The sequence below is a fragment of the Canis aureus genome, chromosome 2 (assembly GCF_053574225.1).
Source record: "Canis aureus isolate CA01 chromosome 2, VMU_Caureus_v.1.0, whole genome shotgun sequence".
Classification (NCBI taxonomy): Eukaryota; Metazoa; Chordata; class Mammalia; order Carnivora; family Canidae; genus Canis; species Canis aureus.
Genome location: NC_135612.1, coordinates 31,505,945 through 31,531,388, shown reverse-complemented (window position 1 = coordinate 31,531,388; position 25,444 = coordinate 31,505,945). Strand labels below are relative to the sequence as shown.

The following is a 25,444-nucleotide window of genomic DNA, read 5'->3' as shown; positions in this document are numbered from 1 at the left end:
TGGATTATTCAATGCATATTTATAATAGATGTAACTATATATGTATGTATGCTATATTCATTATTAAATTTTTATTAATTCATAAATTTAATAATTTAATTTTAATAAAAAATAATTAAAATAAAATTAATAGTTAATTATTAATTAAACTATATTAGATGTATTTGTTAAGTGTATTATTCTTTTTTAAAATTTATTTATTCATGAGAGACACAGAGAGAAAGAGGCAGAGACACAGGCAGAGGGAGAAGAAGCAGGCTACATGCAGTGAGCCAGATGCAGGACTCGATCCCGGGTCTCCAGGATGACACCCTAGGCAGAAGGCAGCGCTATACCACTGAGCCACCCGGGCTGCCCTAAGTGTAATATTCTAGATGTGTTTGCCATATGTAACTATATATGTAGTTAGAAATAAAAAGCATGTTATCAGTTCTTGTCCTTTACACTTAACACTTATATAGGGCTGTATGATATCTCAGGTTACTTAAAGATCTATATAAAATTACTTTTACAATAATTACTTAAAATTTTCCTACTCTCTTCCTCTTCTTCCTAAGTAAAGGCATAATGACTTCCTTCACCGATCATAAATCCACAAGATTTACACATAAATGTCAATTACATCAGAATCCAATTCTCAGGTAGTAAATGGAAATGCTTAAATGAATACATTTAATATATTTTATTTCTGTTAAGCTATTTGTTATTTCGCTTTTGGCTTTGTTTCTTAAGTTTTTTCCTAATAATTTTAGGCCAATGCATATTTTTCTAGATAATTTAACTAGATTTTAGACCAATGCATATTTTTCTAGATAATTTACTAGATAATTTCTAGATAATTTAACTAGAAAATCAGTGGTGGGAAATGACTGAAGTTCAGAGTAGGAATTTGTTCCAGAACCTCCCTTTGCAAATTAGACAAATGATATAAATGATTTGGTCAGTATAGAGTCAGTGTTCCCAGAGTAGTTTCTGTCTTATTAGTACTATGACTAAAGATTAATTGTATATGATGCATGTGCCAACAAAGGGGGGAAACTTGATCATTAAGAATTTAGATATAAATCTGTTTGGCATATTTGACATTTAATAAAAGATGTTTATAGTATCAATGTACCCTGTCACATTGGGTTTTTCTAACTGAATTTTAAATCAGAGGTAGAAATAACATTAGCATAGTAATGAAGAAGATTCTATATTTTTCTATAAATGTAAATTGATACTATATACATATCAGATACATTAATCAGTGGTATCTTGGAACCTAGAAATTGCCCCAATATGTGTAAGATTTTAATATATGATTATAAGGCATTAGAAAAACAACGAGGATGACAGAAATTACTCAACAAATAAGAGGCAGAGTAGTAATATGGGGGGTGGGAGACTATTCTATCCTTGTTTTGTACCACATGTGGAAAAGAGATTTCAAATGAATAACAGAGTTAAAATGCTTAGGAAAAAATAATGTATGAAATGTTCAAACTAAACATTCTTATGGTCAGTTTATTTGAGGCACTAAAGATATCTGATATCAAAGTGAATGCAAGACATCTATAACAAAGACTCAAAGAGAAATGTACACAGTGGGATTCATTATTCTTAGATCCCTCAGCCAGATCAAAGATATGAAAGGATCAGAATACAGGGTGGTGAATTTGTAAAAATACTTCGGAGAGCTATTGCTCAAATGGATGGGAATCTCATTCTGAGGAGCCAAGGTGGAAGGCGAGATTTCTTTCCTTTATCTCAAGCCCAATGGGAGCAGCCTCTGAAGAGAGTAATAACTTTTTTTGGTGACAATGGACTCACATCAACTTCCTTCTTGAACATCTAGAGATTGAGACCCTGCAGAGCCAGCAAGACATTCGGACAGTTGGGGAAAGGGAAAGTTGCTCCTGTACTCAAAATTAACTATCCTCCCTTCTAATCACAGGTCCAAAGTGCCAGGATTCTGAGGACTTGGTGTGGAGGCCGCTCTGTGATCCTGACTATGATGGCTTTTCCCTGAAAGAAAGAGCCTGTTTAGGGTGGATTACCTAAAAAAAATTAAAAAATAAAATTAAAAAATAAAAAAAAGAGCGAGAGAGAGACTGAGAGGAGCCAGGGAAAGGAAAATGTACGCTGCCCTGCTACACTATAGGAGCCAGGTAGAAGTCTCAGAACAGCCTCAGAAAACTGCTCTGAAGAGACTAAGTTTTAGACATTTGCCAAAGATTGATGAAGTCAATAACAGTCAGTATTGGGACACCTGGGTGGTTCAGTGGTTGGGCGTCTGCCTTTGGCTCAGGGCGTGATCCCAGTTCAGGATGGAGTCCCACATCAGGCTCCATGTGGGGAGCCTGCTTCTCCCTCTGCCTGTGTCTCGGCTTCTCTCTTTTTGTGTCTCTCATGAATAAATAAATAAAATCTTTAAAAAAACCAGTCAGTATTTAGTTACTAAACAAGAACTCAAGAGTCCCATTGCCTTACCTTTCTATCCTCCCTTAAAGAGGCAGTGAGACGAAAATAAAGGGATCCTGCTAGTCATTGTATTGGTTATAAAATTAAATTGCAAAGCATAGGGATGGGGAGGGGAGAAAAATTTATCATCTTAAAAGCATTAAAAGGAAAAAGGCTGATATTTTACTATACAGAATTTGAAAATATATATACTTAAGCATAAATTAACACATTGCACATAAAAAGACAGTTAAGCTGAAAAACATTTGCAGCAATTATGGCAGGAAAGGGGTCAATAGCTTGATTATATAAAATGGCTCCAATTTATTAATAGACAAACAGGAACAACTTCACAAAAGCAGGAAATAAAACTAGAGAAAAAATACCACTAATAATCAAAAAGGCAGGTGAATATATGAGGCATTTTTCTTATTACACTACTAAAATTAAATGAAAATACTGATGCTATTAGCAGTATAAAGGAAATAAACACTAATGTGTGTTGGTGAAAGTGTAAATTTGTATCTAATACCTTATAAAACAATTTACCAATACAAATTATCAGATTTTAATATGTTTATAAATTTTTGACCCAGTAGTTCCAATTCTGGTAATCCTTCCAAAGAAGATAATCCTAAATTCAGAAAGGTATATGCTAAAGATTAGCAAAAAATTAGAAAAATGTAAATGTTCAACAAAAAGGGAAAAGTGAATTTCTGGAACATTTATAGAATAGGATACTATGCAAACCACTAAGAATAATGGGTATGGGGAAAAATGTAAAATTGGCAAGTTTAGCATGATCCAAACTATGTTTTTAATAATTTTATTGAGGTATAACTATGTAATTAAATTTTTAGAAAAAAATAAAGGAAACGTATACAACAAAATATTGTGGTGAGACAGGATGTAATTTTAGCACATTTTTCTTCTTTATTATATTTTGAAGTACGTTTATATATACCCTTTTAATAAAAAAATTATAAAATTGGAAATTCACCTTAGGTGTATAAGATATTGTAAATACTAAATAAAATATATGAATTATTCACATTTGCTTTATAGTATAAATTATTTTGTATTATTTTCCTCAAAACATAACATGTACCATGTGTTAGGCCAAGATGAAAGGTAGAATGGGTATAATTTAAAAGGAAATAATTTTTTAAAGACTATATACAGTATGAGCTAGGACAAGAGATGAATTAATAGTTGTATCCTGTTACATGAAAGACTGATGACATTCTTCAAGTTATTTTTTAGCTAACTACTTTAACATTCAGATCTGCATCTTTCAGGAGCTAATTTCTATCTGTAAATCATAACTCAAGAAAACACAACTGTGACCTACCAAAGATTTGCAAATACTCACTGACATTTTGAGAAATTCAGATTATTAGGTCAGGGATCAAAGTCAAGTTTACCATTTTGAACCACTAGTGTTTTTTTTAAACAGGAAGACAGCTATCCACTAAGACATTTACTGGGTCTATCTGCTCATCTGAAAGGCATGAGGATTTGCCTTACTTGAGTCACAACGGTCTATTCCTTTTCTGATCTCTTTTTAAGGGTTACGATAGCTGGGTGAAACTGAGGAGCTAAGTAGTAACATAATCTCATCTCTAGTCACTATCTTATGCTTTTCTTCCACATCTTCATCTAAACTTATCAGCAGAGTAGCTTATCTCTGACCGTGGTTCTGAGTGTCTCTCATATTACTCATGCATGTTGTACCTAAGTCTCGAAATATCTTGATTAACAATTACACTAACCACTGGTTTGCATAAATGACTTCTGATGCTCATTCCTGGTACTTTCTTATCACATAAAAAAAAAAGGTTACTTTTCAGCCACTGTTAAGTAAGCTTTGATATAAGATATACCTTAAGAAGCTAAGGGAGCAATGACCTTGGATGTATGAAATAATCAAACTTGAGTATGGGTCCATATTTACCTGCATCTTCAGGGGTTCTTATTTCAAATTCTAGTAAATTTCCTTGTTTTTCTTCTATATTTTGTAGAATGGCACTGATGGCCTGATGCTATCAGATAAAAATATTAAAAACTTTATTATAAGAAGGTAGATATTTCTCTCTGATATGCAATTGTCAAATGTACAGTAAAAGTGCCAAAGAAAGTCTTGCTAAAATGCTCATTTCACTTTATGTTCAAAATGTATTCATGGTTTGTTTAAACTTAACTGTATATATGTTATGCATTTGGGGGAACAAGTAAACTTAAATATTTTGATTTATGTTGCAGATCAACTCCTGGTAAATAGAATACAAGAGTAGCAACCATATAAAGAACCATAATTTCTTGGGGTGCCTGGGTGGCTCAGTTGGTTAAGCTTCTGCCTCCTGCTCAGGTACTGATCCCAGGGTCCTGGGATCAAGCTGTGAGTCAGGCCCTCTGCTCAGCAGGAAGTCTGCTTTTCCCTTTCACTCTCCCTCTGTGGTCTCTCTCTCTCTCATAAATAAATAAAATCTTTTTCAAAAACCAGAATTTCTCACTGACTTCTGTTATAATCATAGCTGTAGGTGAAAAAAAGAACAACTCAGTACATAATATTTAAAGATCATATATATGCAATAAGTTCACTTTAAGGTTTTATGACCATCACTGCACACTATTAAAATCTCACACATAATCTTAAAAATACAAAACACTACTCTCTTAAAAATTTACAAATGGGATTTAAGTTCACCTCTCTCTGCCCTTGTTGGTACTGACTATCCTGCCTGGGATGTCTTCAATTTACTTTGCCCAGATCCATCCATCTCTTTGTTTTGAGAGATGTAATCATGGAATGGATTCTGGAACTAGACTGCTTGGGTGTGAATTCTGGCTTTACATCTTCCTAGCTGGGTGGCTACAGCATATTACTTGTTCTCTTCTTACCTGAATAGAGTAACACATCTAAAGTGCTTAGGACAGTGCCAGCACAAAGTAAGAGCTCAATAAGTACTGCTTATTATCATATAAAACCCATTTCCTATGAAACTTCTAACTAATCTAGTTCATATTCATTTCTCCTCTCTCAGCATTACTTAAGAATTTCAGGAGTTTATAATATAGCATTTATATATATATATAAATTATATATAATATATATATATAATGTCTTACACATTGTATTTCTCCATCAAAATAAAAAAATCTTATAGGCAGGAGCATAACTTTTGTATTTGTGAATGATTTCCACACCATGGGATATATAGCTGGTGCTCAGTAAATGAAAACTGATAGACTGACTCATATCATCTATTCTTTAATACATTCTCAATACACGTTCATTTAAAAAATGTGTTGGTCCTCAAAGCCTTCTAAAGTACATTGCCCTGAATTTTTACTTTGGCACCTACAAGGGACATGAAAAATGCACATAATAAAACCATCCAACTATGTGGAAAAGCTATATCAATGTGTCATTTATGAAATGCATCAGAGCAGAACTATAAAATATGTCTATGCAAAACAAACAATCAAAATAAAGTTTATCTCTTTTTTACACTGAATAGCTATAAAAGCAAACTAAAGGTCTGAACCTGAGCCCTGGCCAAGTCACTACCCAAAGGTCAGAATAAAGAAAACGTTTTTTGGTGCTGATTGTCCATTTTGCTTTGCTCTTATTGTGGATGCATTCAGTCTTGGTACCATGGGCATTAACCTTAAATTCCACACAAGCTTTACCTTCTACCATGAAGGGGCAGCATAACCTTCCCTCCAAGATCCCCCTTCTTAGTCCTTATTTTGCTTGTTTATATTTTTAAAAAACAGCACCAAAAAACCTAACCTAGAATATATCTTTGGAACAAGTAGCTTTAGACAGTTTATATATGCTTACAGAAGGACTCACTATAATTTTATTCCAAATTTCTTATCTTTACTATGGCAGGATCCTTTGCCCCTGACATCTCTCTTACAATTTTGTACAATATAGCAGTGGTTAGAAGCACAAGCTCTGTAGCCAGACTGCCTGGCATTGCTTTAATTATGGTATTGCTACTTAACAGAAATGTAATTTTGGATTAGGTTACTTAACTGTTTTTACTTTAGCTTTCTCAACTGTAATAAGGAAGATAATGAAAATCACAGAATGCTCCCAGAAGGGTTATTATGAGGACTAAATGAGTTAACATAAGGACTTAGAGGACAGTTTATCATATAATAAGTACTCAGTGAATGCCAACTATTAGCATTATTACTCCATGTACACAGGTATAGAGAAGGAGGCTGCCAATATGCTGTGATCTGAAGGTGTTACAAAGCAGCAGCAAACTACCATAGTTTGCATCTGGCCATAAAGTTACCCTTCTCTCCAGTATGATTTGAAGTTTCCAACATTCAAAAGAAGTTTACATTTATAAAAGAGTAACTGTTAATGACTTTAAAGACTTTGTATTTCTTGAGTTTTCCTCCTTTTCTAAAGTTGATTTTTTTCTTTTTTAATTGTAGTTGACACATATTACATTAACTTTAGATGTACAACACTAATTTGATGAGTTTATATGTTATCTTATGTTCACCACAAGTATAGCTACTATCTTGCCACCAAACACCACTATTATAATATCACTGACTGTATTACTTACACTTATCTTTTATTCCTGTGACTTAATCATTTCATAACTGGAAATATACCTCTCACTCCCCTCACCCATTTTACTCATCCCTTTACCCAAAGTCCGTTTTCTATAGATTCCTGTATCTCCACACTTTTTCCAAAGCTTGGCATGTGAAATGATATACATTACTACTGAAGCAAACGCTCATATAGTCAATAACAACAGTAGTTTTTCCAAGATGTTCTCATCTTTATCTGAAAATATACCTTAAAGATACTTACGGTCAATATGGTGGGCTGAGCTAATATAGAACAACCTCTGCCCACTTCAAACACATGAAAATAGTAGACAAAACACAATAAACTTAAAAAAAAAAAAGATTGTATGAGAGAGAGAGAGAGAGAGAGAGAACGAGTGGGGGAGGGGCAGAAGGAAAAGCAGACTTCCCGTTGAGCAGGGAGCCAGATGTAGAACTCAATCTCAGGACCCTGGGATCATGACCTGAGCCAAAGGCAGATGCTTAATCAACTGAACCACCCAGGTGCTCCAACTTTAAATATACACACACAAAAATGGAAAATGAATGAAAAACTCCCTGATGTCATAAATGCTATTGGAGCTATTGGTGGCCCAATGGGAATTTGGAACAAATATGGTATTGGGGCTAGGTTTTTAATGCACACAAAGAACAACAGGAATAAAGGTAGTGACCTTTAGGTCAAATAAAGGTTAGAAAAACTCTACTTGCCACCATCCAAGGCTTTGGGTAGAAAATAAGAGACTCAAACCTATATCACAAATGTATGTAAGAACTACATTTATATAATTTGTGTGGTCCAGGAATCCAAACTGAGAAATTAGCATAAAAACCTGTGTGAAACTGATGAAATTCTAGGGCCCCAGCAGAGGCAAATGTTCAGCACAAAGCCTAAGCACACCAAAATTCCCACAGTTATCAGTCTTCACTTAAATGAGATTACAATAAAAAATTAAAAACCACATAAAGAATCATGTTATCATGAAAAAGAATCAGGAAGAGACTTTAAAATTCCTTTTAAAAATGTTTGGATTTTTAAAAATACTATCAATATTATAAGAGCAGAAAAATCTTTTTGTTATTTTATTCTTTCTTTAAAACAAAAATTTGAAAAGCAAACAGAATTTTTAGAAATAAAAAATACAGTCATTTAAATTAAAGGCTCAATGTATGGGTTAAATAGATTAGAAATATTTGAGGAGTTAAATAATGAATTGGGAGAGAGGGCAAAGGATATTCCACGGAATGTAGTATGGATGGGACGCCTGGGTGGCTCAGTGGCTGAACATCCACCTTTGGCTCAGGTTGTGATCCTGGTGTACTGGGATCGAGTCCCACATCAGGCTCCCCAGAGGGAGCCTGCTTCTTCCTCTACCTACGTCTCTGCATTGCTCTGCCTTTCCCTCTGTGTCTCTCATGAAAAAGTGAATAAAATCTTTAAAAAAAAAAAAAAAGAACATAGCGTGGAGAGGTAGAGATGGAAAATATGAAGAAGATACTAAAAGACATAGAAACCGGTCTAACAGACATCTGAATAGAGGTTCCAAAACAGAAAAATACTGAATGGAGGAGGGGCAACTGTCAAAGGTATAAGGACAGAGAGAGTTCCTGAAATACAAATGAGAAATGTGCCTTCAGATTAAAGGAGCATTTCTAGGTCTGAGTATAATTAATAAAAATGCTCCACATTTAGATACAACTTAGTGAAACTGGAGTACATAAAAGCCCTAAAATTAAAAGACAGAGTATCTACAAGGATATGACAATTAGATTGATGGCTGACTTTCTGTCCTTCACAACAGATACCAGGAAAAAATGTAAAACATTTTTGAAGTGCTGAGGCAAATGCAATTTAGTTTGAATACCACTTAAAATGAAATATTTTGTTGATTAATAGTTTAGATTCAATGAATGACATGTCTTCTTGACAGTGATTAACAGAAAGCATATAAGAAAAGTCTAAACAACATAGTGTTTTTGGTGTTTTTTTTTTAAGATTTTATTTATTTATTTATTTATGAGAGACCCAGACAGAGGCAAAGACACAGACAGAGGGAGAAGCAGGCTCCGTGCAGGGAGCCTGATGCAGGACTCAATCCCAGGACCCCAGGATAACGACCTGAGCCAAAGGCAGATGCTCAACCAAAGAGCCACCCAGAGGCCCCTCAACAGTCTTATTCAAAATAATATTTAATTGGGGATGCTACTTTCTTAAGAAGTTAGTTTCTAGTAAGCTTTATGTTTTTCACAAGTTACACATACACATCTTAACTGACATTTTTTATTGAGCAATTACTATGTTATTTTTGTAAAAAATCACTATTATATGAGGAGTTTCACATGCAGCAACCACAATCACTATAAACCATGTGAGATTCCAGGTTGGGTAACCCCAGTTGCTTTCCTCTTTTCTGCCTGGGTTCCAGGGTTTTTTCTACCTACTATGCATCCTAGAACTTCTTTGGGGGAGTGGGTGGGTGAAGATACAATATGATAGTGGCAGGCTCCATGGGAGAAGAAGTAACTAAAGACCATAACCAATAGAGAGATCCACCCCTAAAATCAATAAAAACCGTTCAACACCTCGACATTTAATAGTGAAGCTTGCAAATTCCAAAGATAAAGAGAAGATCCTTAAAGCAGCAAGAGACAAGAAATCCCTGACTTTTATGGGGAGGAATATTAGGGTAACAGCAGACCTCTCCACAGAGACCTGGCAGGCCAGAAAGGGCTGGCAGGATATATTCAGGGTCCTCAATGAGAAGAACATGCAACCAAGAATACTTTATCCAGCAAGGCTCTCATTCAAAATTGAAGGAGAGATAAAGAGCTTCCAAGACAGGCAACTAAAAGAATATGTGACCTCCAAACCAACTCTGCAAGAAAATTTAAGGGGGACTCTTAAAATTCCCCTTTAAGAAGAAGTTCAGAGGAACAATCCACAAAAACAAGGACTGAACAGATATCATGATGACACTAAACTCATATCTGTCAATAGTAACTCTGAACGTGAACGGGCTTAATGACCCCATCAAAAGGCGCAGGGTTTCAGACTGGATAAGAAAGCAGGACCCATCTATTTGCTGTCTACAAGAGACTCATTTTAGACAGAAGGATACCTACAACCTGAAAATAAAAGGTTGGAGAACCATTTACCATTCAAATGGTCCTCAAAAGAAAGCAGGGGTAGCCATCCTTATATCAGATAAACTAAAATTTACCCCGAAGACTGTAGTGAGAGATGAAGAGGGACACTATATCATACTTAAAAGATCTATCCAACAAGAGGACTTAACAATCCTCAATATATATGCCCTGAATGCGGGAGCTGCCAAACATATCAATCAATTAATAACCAAAGTTAAGACATACTTAGATAATAATACACTTATACTTGGTGACTTCAATCTAGCTCTTTCTACCCTCGACAGGTCTTCTAAAAACAACATCTCCAAAGAAACGAGAGCTTTAAATGATACATTGAACCAGATGGATTTCACAGATATCTACAGAACTTTACATCCAAACTCAACTGAATACACATTCTTCTCAAGTGCACATGGAACTTTCTCCAGAAGAGACCACATACTGAGTCACAAATCGGGTATGAACCGATACCAAAAGATTGGGATCGTCCCCTGCATATTCTCGGACCATAATGCCTTGAAATTAGAACTAAATCACAACAAGAAGTTTGGAAGGACCTCAAACACGTGGAGGTTAAGGACCATCCCGTTAAAAGATGAAAGGGTCAACCAGGAAATTAAGGAAGAATTAAAAAGACTCATGGAAACTAATGAGAATGAAGATAAAACTGTTCAAAATCTTTGGGATGCAGCAAAAGCAGTCCTGAGGGGGAAATACATCGCAATACAAGCATCCATTCAAAAACTGGAAAGAACTCAAATACAAAACCTAACCTTACACATGAAGGAGCTAGAGAAAGAACGGCAGATAGATCCTACACCCAGCAGAAGAAGAGTTAATTAAGATTCAAGCAGAACTCAACGAAATCGAGACTAGAAGAACTGTGGAACAGATCAACAAAACCAGGAGTAAAAAAAAAAAAAAAAAAAAAAAACCAGGAGTTGGTTCTTTGAAAGAATTAATAAGATAGATAAACCATTAGCCAGCCTTATTAAAAAGAAGAGAGAGAAGACTCAAATTAATAAAATCATGAAGGAGAAAGGAGAGATCACTACCAACACCAAGGAAATACAAACTATTTTAAAAACATATTATGAACAGCTATACGCCAATAAATTAGGCAATCTAGAAGAAATGGACGCATTCCTGGAAAGCCACAAACTACCAAAACTGGAACAGGAAGAAATAGAAAACCTGAACAGGCCAATAACCAGGGAGGAAATTGAAGCAGTCATCAAAAACCTCCCAAGGTACAAGAGTCCAGGGCCAGATGGCTTCCCAGGGGAATTCTATCAAATGTTTAAAGAAGAAATCATACCTATTCTACTTAAGCTGTTTGGAAAGATAGAAAGAGATGGAGTACTTCCAAATTCATTCTATGAGGCCAGCATCACCTTAATTCCAAAACCAGAGAAAGACCCCACCAAAAAGGAGAATTACAGACCAATATCCCTGATGAACAAGGATGCAAAAATTCTCAACAAGATACTAGCCAATAGGATACAACAGTACATTAAGAAAATTATTCACGATGACCAAGTAGGATTTATCCCCGGGACACAAGGCTGGTTCAACACTCGTAAAACAATCAATGTGAATTCATCATATCAGCAAGAGAAAAACCAAGAACCATATGATCCTCTCATTAGATGCAGAGAAAGCATTTGACAAAATACAGCATCCATTCCTGATCAAAACTCTTCAGAGTGTAGGGATAGAAGGAACATTCCTCAACATCTTAAAAGCCACCTACGAAAAGCCCACAGCAAATATTCTCTATGGGGAAGCACTGGGAGCCTTTCCCCTAAGATCAGGAACAAGACAGGGATGTCCACTCTCACCACTGCTATTCAACATAGTTTTTCAAGTCCTAGCCTCAGCAATCAGACAACAAAAAGACATTAAAGGCATCCAAATTGGCAAAGAAGAAGTCAAACTCTCCCTCTTCGCCGATGACATGATACTCTACGTAAAAAACCCAAAAGCCTACACCCCAAGATTGCTAGAACTCATACAGCAATTTGGGAGCGTGGCAGGATACAAAATCAATGCCCAGAAATCAATGGCATTTCTATACACTAACAATGAGACTGAAGAAAGAGAAATTAAGGAGTCAATCCCATTGACAATTGCACCCAAAAGCATAAGATACCTAGGAATAAACCTAATCAAAGAGGTAAAGGATCTATACCCTAAAAACTATAGAACACTTCTGAAAGAAATTGAGGAAGACACAAAGAGATGGAAAAATATCCCATGCTCATGGATTGGCAGAATTAATATTGTGAAAATGTCAGTGTTACCCAGGGCAATTTACACTTTTAATGCAATCTCTATCAAAACACCATAGACTTTCTTCAGAGAGTTAGAAAAAATTATTTTAAGATTTGTGTGGAATCAGAAAAGACCCCGAATAGCCAAGGGAATTGTAAAAAAGAAAACTATATCTGGGGGCATCACAATGCCAGATTTCAGGTTGTACTACAAAGCTGTGGTCATCAAGACAGTGTGGTACTGGCACAAAAACAGACACATAGATCAATGGAACAGAATAGAGAATCCAGAAGTGGACCCTCAACTTTATGGTCAACTAATAGTCGATAAAGGAGGAAAGACTATCCATTGGAAGAAAGACAGTCTCTTCAATAAATGGTGCTGGGAAAATTGGACATCCACATGCAGAAGAATGAAACTAGACCACTCTCTTGCACCATACACAAAGATAAACTCAAAATGGATGAAAAATCTAAATGTGAGACAAGATTCCATCAAAATCCTAGAGGAGAACACAGGCAACACCCTTTTTGAACTTGGCCACAGTAACTTCTTGCAAGATACATCCACAAAGGCAAAAGAAACAAAAGCAAAAATGAACTATTGGGACTTCATCAAGATAAGAAGCTTTTGCACAGCAAAGGATACCGTCAACAAAACTCAAAGACAACCTACAGAATGGGAGAAGATATTTGCAAATGATGTATCAGATAAAGGGCTAGTTTCCAAGATCTATAAAGAACTCATTAAACTCAACACCAAAGAAACAAACAATCCAATCATGAAATGGGCAAAAGACATGAAATCTCACAGAGGAAGACATAGACATGGCCAACATGCACATGAGAAAATGCTCTGCATCACTTGCCATCAGGGAAATACAAATCAAAACCACAATGAGATACCACCTCACACCAGTGAGAATGGGGAACATTAACAAGGCAGGAAACCACAAATGTTGGAGAGGATGCGGAGAAAAGGGAACCCTCTTACACTGTTGGTGGGAATGTGACCTGGTGCAGCCACTCTGGAAAACTGTGTGGAGGTTCCTCATAGAGTTAAAAATAGACCTGCCCTACGACCCAGCAATTGCACTGTTGGGGATTTACCCAAAGATTCAGATACAATGATATGCCAGGACACCTGCACCCCTATGTTTCTAGCAGCAATGTCCACAATAGCCAAACTGTGGAAGGAGCCTTGGTGTCCATCAAAAGATGAATGGATAAAGAAGATGTGGTTTCTGTATACAATGGAATATTACTCAGCCATGAGAAACGACAAATACCCACCATTTGCTTCAACATGGATGGAACTGGAGGGTATTATGCTGAGTGAAGTAAGTCAATTGGAGAAGGAAAAACAGTGTATGTTCTCATTCATTTGTGGAATATAAATAAGAGCGAAAGGGAATATAAGGGAAGGGAGAAGAAGTGTGTGGGAAATATCAGAATGGGAGATAGAAGATAAAGACTCCTAACTCTGGGAAATGAACTAGGGGTGGTAGAAGGGGAGGAGGGCGGGGGGTGGGGGTGAATCGGTGACGGTCACTGAGGGGGGCACTTGATGGGATGAGCACTGGGTGTTATTCTGTATCTTGGTAAATTGAACACCAATACAAAATTAATTTATTAAAAAAAATAAATGCTGACGGAGAGAAGGTGAAAAAGAAAGAACATAACTTAGTTTTAAAGAATAGCAGCTAATTCATAATTCTGTATTCAATGCAGATAAGTGAGTCAATTACATGACATATTTTCTTGGCTCATTAACTATATTATTTTCTTGTTACAAAAAATATTTTCAACCTGTGTGTCCTTAAAATGGAAAGAGTATCAGCAATAACCAATGGCTAGCTGGCCCATAGAATGATACTATGTAAAGCGAAAAATGGAAGGATTTCAACTTCACTCACCACAGGATAGCTTTCTCTTCTTTTTTCTCTTTGTGAAAGAGAAGGTGGATCAACAGTGTTGCAGTCATCACAAAAACACCACTTATGCCTTTTTGGTTGGACAGCAGGAATTTTGACTTTAAGAATTAAAATTAGAAAATACAATAATGTAGCTTCATCTTACCAATTTTAATGGTGACAAGAATAGAAGGAATAAATTAAGTCTGCAATTACTATAATATCTTAATGTTCAGCATCTCATTATTATTACTATCAACTGACTGATTACAGCTAACATTTACCAAAAACTTATCACATATTGAATGTCAAACTCTTTTCCTTATTTAATCTTATTTAATCTTCATATAAGCCCTGTAAGATAGGTAGTTTATTCTATCCATTTTACAGAAGAGGAGAATGAAGCTTAGGGGGATTTGGGAAGTTTCCTTCAAGTCACATAGCAGTATTGAAACCAGATCTGATTCCAAAATCCATGCTCTTAATCATTATGCCTACAATTCATTGTCTCTCATCCTTTTCTCATTCTGGGTTCCCTTTCTTCATATAAGTATTGTACCCTACATCCCTCATCCCTTTAGGGTATCTGACCAAGGAAATGTATACACAAGAAACAACAGACAGGTGGGAATAGATATATAGCACTTCACAACAGAGTGCCCAATAATTCCAAATATGGCTGTGGAGAGGGAGAAAGACATGGCTGGGGCTCTAAGAAAGGCCCTGACCCTATAAACTTACTATATAGTAGCACACAATGAAAAGAGGAACCTTTTATCAGTCTTGACTTTGACCTATATGTGCTCTAACTCACTAGTAATATATGAGACAGTGATTATCTTTAGCTCTGACCAATAATATCAGTAACATAATTCTTCTCTTGAAAAACAACTGGTAAGGATAGTGGTAGGCTAGGGGAAAACTGTGTAATGGGGATTCTTTCCCCAATTATTCCACCTCATAGGGAGAAGGAGCAGGTATGTTCCCGGGTTTCTCTTATGAGTCAAGGCTCATGCAGAAAAGAACAGAAAAGGAAGAACAACTCACTCTCCTCAACACTTAATAAATTGTGTTTAACTGTTTTCTGGTTGACCTTCCCACAAGACTTGAAGTTCCCCATGGGCAAGTACCTAGTTTGCTTGGCAGGTGCTTAACAAATGTGTTTTCTATATTAGTGTTCACAACATGCTTATTTCTTATAGATAGTTCACTATATTATTTAAATGCAAACTATTTTTAAAAAATGGTTCATAAAATTTTGCCCTGCTATAAATTACCTTGAAATATTTTTATACTCTATTTACACATACACATATAAGTATATTTGCTTATTAACAAATTCATATTCTAGCATCAAAACGTTAGATTATTGAAAAGTTGGCATCGGTCCAACTGTCACATACACCACTATAAATTTTGAAGTAACGGTATCTTAATTGCAAAGACTTTCATATAATATCAACATTTTCTGGCCTTACTAACAGTAAGCCAATCTGTGTGGTTTCAGTTAAATCTCTATCACAGACTCAATGGTAAAGATTAATAATTGTTTAATGAATAATATGGGCTCCATTTCAACATGTAATTCCAATCCAATAGGATCATATGGTATATAAATTAAACCATGTTTGGAAATGCTAAGTTCCAAAAGTAAATAATGCTTTTCAAGAGTTTAGTAAGCACACAAAACATTTACCCCAGTTATGAAACAATTTACACTACAAATCTGAAGATTTATTTTTCTAAGCAGAGGTATGTATACACTTGTATAAGATAGCAAGCAATACTGACATACATACCAGTGACTGTAGCATTACTTTCATTTCTATTATCAGTCTCAATTGCACCAAAAGATATCAGTAGCTCTTTCATTTTCTCATTATCTGCTTCATCCAAAGCAGTTTTCTGTTTTTGATTCTTTTGATTTGGGTTTGCTCCATGTGGTAGTAGAATCTCAGCTGCCTACAAGGTATTTTTCCAAAGTTATCCCTACAGACACCTAAGATCAATAATTTCTGCTTTCATTATAATACACCACTATTAAAAGTTATCAAAGTATTAAAAGTTATCAAAAGAAGTTTCAAATGCTAGCCAAGAAAATTTTTTATTAAATTTGATATGAAAGCTATAAAATAATTTAATGATTTGGCCTGTCCTGTCCTCAAGAAGAACCAAACAATGACATGAAAATACCAGAGATGCTGCCTTCATTGCAGTTAAGAAGCACACACAGGTAGAATGATATACAAGACTGACTCTATCTCTTTAACAGAGCCCTTTGTCCTTTCCTCCAACCTGCATCACTATATTTTAGGTATGTTACTTGTTCAAGAAGTTTAATGAGCTAGCTTCTAAATCCAATGACCCTTCTAATAGTATCTGAATAGATTTGTTATGTGTCCTAAATAAGTGAATTATATGCACAGAATCTTAAAGGTAAAAGGAAATTTAGAAATAATCTACTCCAACCTGATCATCTTACAGAAGAGGAAACTGAGGTCAAAGAAGTTGTAACATTGGGTGGGGGATGGTTTCTAACATAAATAAGGTTTCTCTGAATAACTCAAAGCTGTTATATATTGGGAGTTTGTAAATTATCAAAGTTAAAGATGTTACTAATTAGCTATGGTATAAGTCAACTAGTGAAAAACAGCCAATGATTCCATCTGTGTGAGTCAAGTAAGGGACTCAAATCACTGAAAAACCGGAGTAGAAAAACATGGTCAGGATTTTGTTTAAAATAGAGCTATGCTCTGTGTTAGTGGCTTATCTTTTCTCCTTATGTCCAGGTATGGAGAAACAGAGAAATTTAGGAGTAAATGGGCCAATGAAGATGATAAGGATAGCCCCTCATTTATCCCATCAGCCCAGAGTTCGCACAAGAGAAATTAGCTTAAGAGAAAATATGTTTGTTTTAAAATCAAGCATACAAAACTCATTCCTGATACCTACTAGCTATGTCCTTGAGCAAGTTATTTACCATTTGAACCTCATTTTTATCACCTATAAGACCTAAATGTGAGCCTCTGTCAAATACCATATTCATAATGGATTCTTTTTTTAATAAATTTATTTTTATTGGTGTTCAATTTGTCAACATACAGAATAACACCCAGTGCTCATCCCGTCAAGTGCCCACCTCAGTGCCCGCCACCCAGTCACCCCCACCCCCCGCCCACCTCCCCTTCCACCACCCCTAATGGATTCTTAATGAAAGTCCCCTAAGCCCCCTTTTTCTCTAGAGGAGTAAAAAGACCAACTTAAGTAATGAGGGACAGTGGATAATAAATAGCATATGAAGAAAGTCTCCTAGAAAGATTTTTGATAAAAACTTAGTGAAGTCTGAGTAAAAGTATTTTGTTTTGTTTTTTAAAATAGGGAGTGAGTGGGCAGCAGGGGTGGCTCAGCAGTTTGGTGCCGCCTTCAGCCCAGGGTGTGATCCTGGAGACCCGGGATTAAGTCCCACATCAGGCTCCCTGCATGGAGCCTGCTTCTCCCTCTGCCTGTGTCTCTGCCTCTCTCTCTCTCTCTCTGGTCTCTCATGAATAAATAAAAATCTTTAAAAAATAAAAAGAGGGGGTGAGCAGTACCTCATTAATCCAGGAGTTTCTAAGCCTGAGTTATCAGTAAAGTCACCTGTGGAATTATTTAAAAATACAGATTCCTTATATTCTCTTTCCATTACTATATATTTGGGAGGGAGAAAGGTAGTTTTTTTGTTGTTGTTCTTTAACAAAGGAAGTTTTTCTGGACTTAAAAATTACACCATATTAATAATGACTATTTTGTGTGTTAAGATGAGGCCTTCCTATCGGAAGGCTTTGACCTTTAATGTGTTAACATGGACTCATTTAATATATTAGTTTGGAAGACACAGAGAGCTCAGCTCAGATGGAATAGGACCCTGAACAGCTGTTGCCGTAAGGCTCATGCGTAGGCAAAAGTGTAAGAGAATAGCAACAGCACAAAAAGGCATTTAGCAGGCAAGGCGAAAGCTATAGTTGAGAGAGAGTTCCAGGTAACATGATGGGGTAGACCTAAGGAACAAAAAACATGACAAAAATTAGGTGACCAAGAAGTAGGCCCCTTGCCTTTTTTTTTTTTTTTTAAATCAGCTTTACTGGAGTAATCACTACTATAACCATGACTCAGAAACATTCCATCATTATAAAAAAAAATCCATATATTTCCATTTCAAAACCAAAGACCCCACCAAAAAGGAGAATTATAGATCAATATCCCTGATGAACTCAGATGCAAAAATTCTCAACAAGAAACTAGCCAATAGGATCCAACAGTACATTAAGAAGATTATTCACCATGACCAACTGGGATTTATCCCCGGGATGCAAGGTTGGTTCAGCATGAGAAGCAATCAACATGAGAGATCACATCAACAAGAGAAAAAACAAGAACCATACGATCCTCTCAATAGATGCAGAGAAAGTATTTGACAAAATACAGCATCCATGCCTGATCAAAACTCTTCAGAGTGTAGGGATAGAGGGAACATTCCTCAACATCTTAAAAGCCATCTATGAAAAGCCCACAGCAAATATCATTCTCAATGGGGAAACACTGGGAGCCTTTCCCCTAAGATCAGGAACAAGACAGGGATGTCCACTCTCACCACTGCTATTCAACATAGTACTGGAAGTCCTAGCCCTAGCAGTCAGACAACAAAAGGAAATAGAAGGCATTCAATTGGCAAAAAAGAAGTCAAACTCTCCCTCTTCGCAGATGACATGATAGTGTACATAGAAAACCCAAAAGACGCCACTCCAAGATTGCTAGAACTCATACAGCAATTCGGCAAAATCAATGCCCAGAAATCAGAGGCATTTCTATACACTAACAATGAGACTGAAGAAAGAGAAATGAAGGAGCAAATCCCATTGACAATTTCACCCAAAAGCATAAGATACCTAGGAATAAACCTAACCAAAGAGGTAAAGGATCTATACCCTAAAAACTACAGAACACTTCTGAAAGAAATTGAGGAAGAAACAAAGTGATGGAAAAATATTCCATGCTCGGGCAGCCCCGGTGGCACAGCGGTTTAGCGCCGCTTGCAGCCCAGGGCATGATCCTGGACCCCAGGATTGAGTCCCGCATTGGGCTCCCTGCATGGAGCCTGCTTCTCCTTCTGCCTGTGTCTCTGCCTCTCTCTCTGTGTGTCTCTCATGAATAAATAAAATATTTTTAAAAATATTCCATGCTCATGGATTGGAAGAAGTAATATTGTGAAAATGTCAATGTTACCAAGGGCAATTTACACATTTAATGCAATCCCTATCAAAATACCATGACTTTCTTCAGAGTCTTGGAACAAATAATCTTAAGATTTGTATGGAATCAGAAAAGACCCCGAATAGCCAAGGGAATACTTTTTTTTAAAATAATAAATTTATTTTTTATTGGTGTTCAATTTGCCAACATACAGAATAACACCCAGTGCTCATCCCGTCAAGTGCCCCCCTCAGTGCCCGTCACCCATTCACCCCCACTCCCCGCCCTCCTCCCCTTCCACCACCCCTAGTTCGTTTCCCAGAGTTAGGAGTTTTTATGTTCTGTCTCCCTTTCTGATATTTCCTACCCATTTCTTCTCCCTTCCCTTCTATTCATAGCCAGGGTAATACTGAAAAAGAAAACCAGAGCCGGGGGCATCACAATGCTGGATTTCAGGTTGTACTACAAAGCTGTGATCATCAAGACAGTGTGGTACTGGCATAAAAACAGACACATTGATCAATGGGACAGAATAGAGAACCCAGAAATGGGCCCTCAACTCTATGACCAACTAATATTTGACAAAGCAGGAAAGACTATCCACTGGAAAAAGGACAGTCTCTTCAATAAATGGTGCTGGGAATATTGGACCGCCGTGTGCAGAAGAATGAAACTAGATCATTCTCTTACACCAGACATGAAGATAAACTCAAATGGATGAAAGATCTAAATGTGATATAAGAATCCATCAAAATCCTAGAGGAGAACACAGGAAACAGCCTTTTTGACCTTGACCACAGCAATGTCTTGCAAGATACATCCATGAAGGCAAGGGAAACAAAAGCAAAAATGAACTATTGGGGCTTAATCAAGATAAAAAGCTTCTGCACAGCAAAAGAAACAGTCAACAAAACTAAAGACAACCTAAAGAATGGGAGAAGATATTTGCAAACAACATATCAGATAAAGGGCTAGTATTCAAAACCTATGAAAAACTTATTAAACTCAACAGCAAAGAAACAAACAATCCAATCATGAAATGGGCAAAAGACATGAACAGAAATTTCACCAAAGAAGACACACATGGCCAACAAGCACATGAGAAAATGTTCCAAACACCAATAAAAAAAAATTTATAATAAAAAAAAGAAAATGTTCCGCATCATTCACCATCAGCAAAATATAAATCAAAAACACAATGAGAAAACAAATGAAAAAAATCTGGATGATAGCCCACTCATCTGGTATTACTATTATTATTTTTTTTTTTTTAGTAGGCTCAATAACCAGGATGGAGCCCAGTCTAGGGCTTGAACTCATGACCCTGAGATCAAGACCTGAGCTGAGATCAAGCGTGAGACATTTAACTGGTAGAGCCACTCAGGTGCCCCTTTCTGATATTCTTCTTCTTCTTTTTTTTAATATTTTATTTATTTATTTACTTTTTCATTCATTCATTCATTCATTCATTCATGAGAGACACACAGAGAGAGGCAGAGACACAGGCAGAGGGAGAAGCAGGCTCCATGCAGGGAGCCTGATGTGGGACTTGATCCTGGGACTCCGGGATCATGACTTGAGCCCACCTGAGCCGAAGGCAGAGAAGCTTAACTACTGAGGCACCCAGGCATCCTGAGGAATCACTTTAATGCTCAGTTTAAAATATCTTCATTTTCTTCACTTGTTTCTCTAAGAAAAAGTAATAGGAACCCAATCTGATGTGCATTTTACCTTTAAATGATTGTTGGCAACAGCATCATGTAAGGGAAGAATCCCACCTAGTTTTTCACAATTAACATTAGCACCAGCTTTTAACAACTCTACAATTTTATCATTAGATCTCTTAGTAGATGCCTTATGAAGTGGTGTCCAACCTAAAAAAGGAAAAAAGAACAAAACAAGCTGCTGCTTACAAACCAACATTCATTTAGTATCTTCATTATTAAGGTAATTTGCACTATTGCAATGAGTACCTATATTGATTCAAATATATATACTAAGTATTTACAAGAAATAATATTGAAAACCATGGCCCTAAAATGTTTCAATTTTTAAAACAAACCAATCTCATCAAAAAGATTGGTTGATCCAAGTGCCAAAATAGAAGACTCACAGAACATAAAATATAATGGGACTAGAGTAAATAAAAATCATGTCAATTTGTTTCGTCTTAGATATTAAAATAGAATAAGATCAAGTCTGCCTTCCCTATCTGTATCACTGCATTGTCACATATCTCTTCAAAATGACATACAATGCCTGAAATCAATATTTGAGATTTTCCCTCTGTTAAGACCTCACACATGACTTTCTCGTGCTTGAGCAAAATATTAGAAGATGAATTTAAAAATGGAGGCTGAAAATAAAAATAAGGAAAGAGACAACAAATAGTGTAAAGAGAGGAGAAAGAGAGGGAACAGGGAAATGGAAAAAAACTGACATTTTCTCCAAAGTGAGAGAATAGTATTAAGATCTCCAAGGAAAAGACCTAAATAAAGCTCTCCTTACTCTCCAATATGTATACTCCCTCTGAATGCTCCCACATGTAAGTTAAAAACTATTTCAGAGGAGGTTATTTTAGCAATTGGTGAAAAACAAGATGAACTTAACTATTAATTAAATGATATATTATTAAGACAGTTCAAAGTTAACAGCCAGGATCAAAACTGGGGTAGGGTGGATGAAATGTGGATTTCAGGGAGTTCAAGTTATAAACACAATGAAAATTTCAAGAATCCAAACCTGCATTGTCTTTTAGATTCACATCTGCTCCAGATTCTATTGGAGCCTTCACCAGAGACAAAGTTCCTCTTCTGGCAGCCAAATGAAGCCGGCTCTCCCCTCTGGCACGCCTCTTATTGATCCCAGCTGTCTTCATTTCTGTAAATTTGCCAAGCAAAACTGAGACTACTTTTCTGCTAAATGCTGATCATTACAAAGGAGCTTAGAAAATACACAGCAACTTCCTCAAAATATCCTAAGTAGGATGCACTATATAAAACATACATCAACATCATTATTGCTATTGCTGTTTTAAAATACAACTTGTGAGGGACACCTGGGTGGCTCAGCAGTTGAGTGTCTGCCTTCTGCTCAGGGTGTAATCCCCGGATCTGGGATCAAGTCCTCCATCGGGCTCCTTTCATGGAGCCTGCTTCTCCTCTCTTCCTGTGTCTCTGCTTCTCTCTCTCTGTGTCTGTCTCTCATGAATAAATAAATCTTTAAAAATATATATATAACTTGTGAAGGAATTGCAGAGCATCTAAGCACATTGAATTCATTCTAACAGCTGCTTAGTCACTCTATCATAAGTTTGATTAAAACAAACTTGCTTCAATTTTACCCTCATTTCACTCTTAATAGTCCTTTAACAATGGATAAAATTTTTCTTAAACTGTGATTTTATAAAACTCTTCTTTATAGCTCTTATCTATGTCAATATGTGTATTTCTGAACACAAAAGACACCAAAAAATGAACCAAGGCCCATTACATTCTTTCTTTCATAAATCATGCAGTACACAACATCATTACCCAAAGATTCTTTAAAAAATCTTTTCCTTGCACCACAACTTAGAGAGAATTAAGCTGGATCTAAAAAAAAAAAAAAAAGGACCATGCTTTCCCCTCAATTTCTTTCCCAAACCATGCTAAAATGATAGTAAAGGATTTTTTTTAACACCATAAAAAAAATAGAAGAGGACACAGGACAAAGACTTCAATAACTTTTTGGGAACTGGAAAATCACTAATGAAGAAGAGTTAACTGCCTTGATAAAGTAGAGGAAATGCCTCAACCCAAATTCCTGCAAAAATAATTAGAGGAAGAAGATCTCCCTGTATCCAGCACCTGGGGGTATCAAGCATGGTGAACGGCAGCGTGCATGGAACTGGGTAAAAATATGGAGATTGACTGAAAGTTTATAGAGAGAAGTTGGGACCCCAAGTTCCCTTCACCCAACGCTGAATTGTCTGGCAACCATTGCTCTTACCCAAAGTCCCCATCTCCAAGCCAGGAAACTAAAGGTTTATTTTCTGTAGAAACCACATCAGAAAAGCTTCAGAGTGAGACAGAAGGCAAAGTAGAGGATTAGTGTGATCAAACAGAAAGGAATATTTATTTTTAATAAATAGTCCTCAAATGTAGTCCCAAATTAGCAGTGTATGACCTGGGAAACTTGTTAGAAATGCTAATTCTCCAGCCCACCTCACAAGCCTACTGTGGAAGGCAGACTTTAAGGTAACTCCTAACGAGCCCCATCTCCTGGTATTATGGCCTGAATCATCCCCTCTCTTGAATAATTTGCTTCTAACCAAAAGAATACCTCAATATTGAGGGTATTTCACTTATTTGATTACGTTATAAGAGATTGTAAAATTTTCTACTTGCTAGCAAATTTGCTCTATCATCTTCAGTTTGCATGTTTTGATGAACCAAGAGGACTTACTGGAACAACTCATGAAGGAAGAAACTGAGCATGACTACAAGGTGGCCACAACCCTCAAGGAATTGAATCCTGACACCAACCAAATGAACTTGAAAACGGATCCTTCCCTGGTTGAGCCTTCAGATGAGACCCTAGTCTTGACCACAACCTGACTGTCGCCTATGACATATCCTGAGCAGAAGATGGGCCTAAGCCATGCCCAATACCTGATATACAGCAACTATGAGATAAAAAACGTGTGTTGTTTTAAACTGCTAAGTTTGAAAATGTTGAAACTATTATATACTAATAGTACATCTAATGAATCAGACTTTCTGAGGGTGGAGCCCAACAATCTGTTTTAACAAGCTTTCCAGGTGATTCTGATGCAAGATTAGGTTTGAGAACCCCTGTATTAAACCTTAAAACATGCTCCCTGCTCCATTTCCTAAATGCCAGCAACTAGGCATATAATTTCAGGTCAAGAGGTAAAAAGTTTAGAGAATTATTCTCTAAAAGATGGAATCTTCAGTTATGTCAACCACAGGAAAGACTGACAGCCTCATGTCCACCTTCCATTGACATCCAGACAAAATCACAATGCTCTTACAACTTTGTACTCAGGAATTTTTATTAGAAGAGTAAAGACATATCTATTATATATTTTTAATACTATATATACATCTATAGAGAATATATTTTAAAATTATGAAATATCCAGGATCCCTGGTGGCTCAGCGGCTGAGCACCTCCCTTCGGCCCAGGGCATGATCCTGGAGTCCTGGATCGAGTCCTGCATCGGGCTCCCTGCAAGGAGCCTGCTTCTCCCTCTGCCTGTGTCTCTGCCTCTCTCCGTGTCTCTCATGAATAAATAAATAAAAATCTTTAAGAAAAAAAATTAGTTTAAAAAATTATGAAATATCCAAAACAGCAGACCTGTATTTTGCAAGTTTGAACTGAAAAATCTCTCCCATAATTGTTACTATGAATGGTACAAATCTTCTCACCTAGTTCTTGGTGTGTTGTAGCAAAGAAGGAAGGCACATGATAAACATTTTGGAGCAAAAAGTCAAAAATTCCTCCATGTAACTGTCATCATATATTTCTTTAGCACGTAACTGAAATTTTAAAATACAATCTAGAAGAAACTGCAAAGGAAACAAACAGCACCCACACTAACTTCACAAAAAACTTCTTCACAAAGTTTACCATGGTTAATGCTGAGTGCTTCTTAGTAGCATTATACTTTATTCATAAATTAATAAATATTGGTAATATATTTAATAATTGTATTAATAATATTTATTAATAAAGTAATAAACTAAGAAATATTCAGCTTTCAGTTACTTTATATGTGATCTATTTTTTTAGTCTCTGGAAGCTCAAGATCACAGAGAATGTGTCTTCCTA

At 36.3% G+C, this 25,444-nt stretch overlaps 1 protein-coding gene across 8 annotated transcripts in view; it reads right to left on the bottom strand.

Annotated features, from left to right (window-relative positions):
* ANKRD31 (ankyrin repeat domain 31) overlaps nt 1–25,444 on the bottom strand; it is a 117,150-nt gene that overhangs the window by 25,227 nt on the left and 66,479 nt on the right. For 7 of the 8 annotated variants that reach the window (XR_013362725.1, XM_077867967.1, XM_077867975.1 and 4 more), the window contains 5 exons: nt 22,352–22,489; nt 21,341–21,483; nt 16,180–16,342; nt 14,384–14,499; nt 4,397–4,484 (listed from right to left, as the gene is read on the bottom strand). Coding sequence is in view for 7 of the 8 variants with exons in the window: in XM_077867967.1 (XP_077724093.1) it covers nt 4,397–4,484; nt 14,384–14,499; nt 16,180–16,342; nt 21,341–21,483; nt 22,352–22,489 (648 nt within the window). In the remaining variant the exon portion in view is untranslated. The remainder of the gene's footprint in view (nt 1–4,396; nt 4,485–14,383; nt 14,500–16,179; nt 16,343–21,340; nt 21,484–22,351; nt 22,490–25,444) is intronic. The other variant, XM_077867999.1, reaches the window with a different exon arrangement.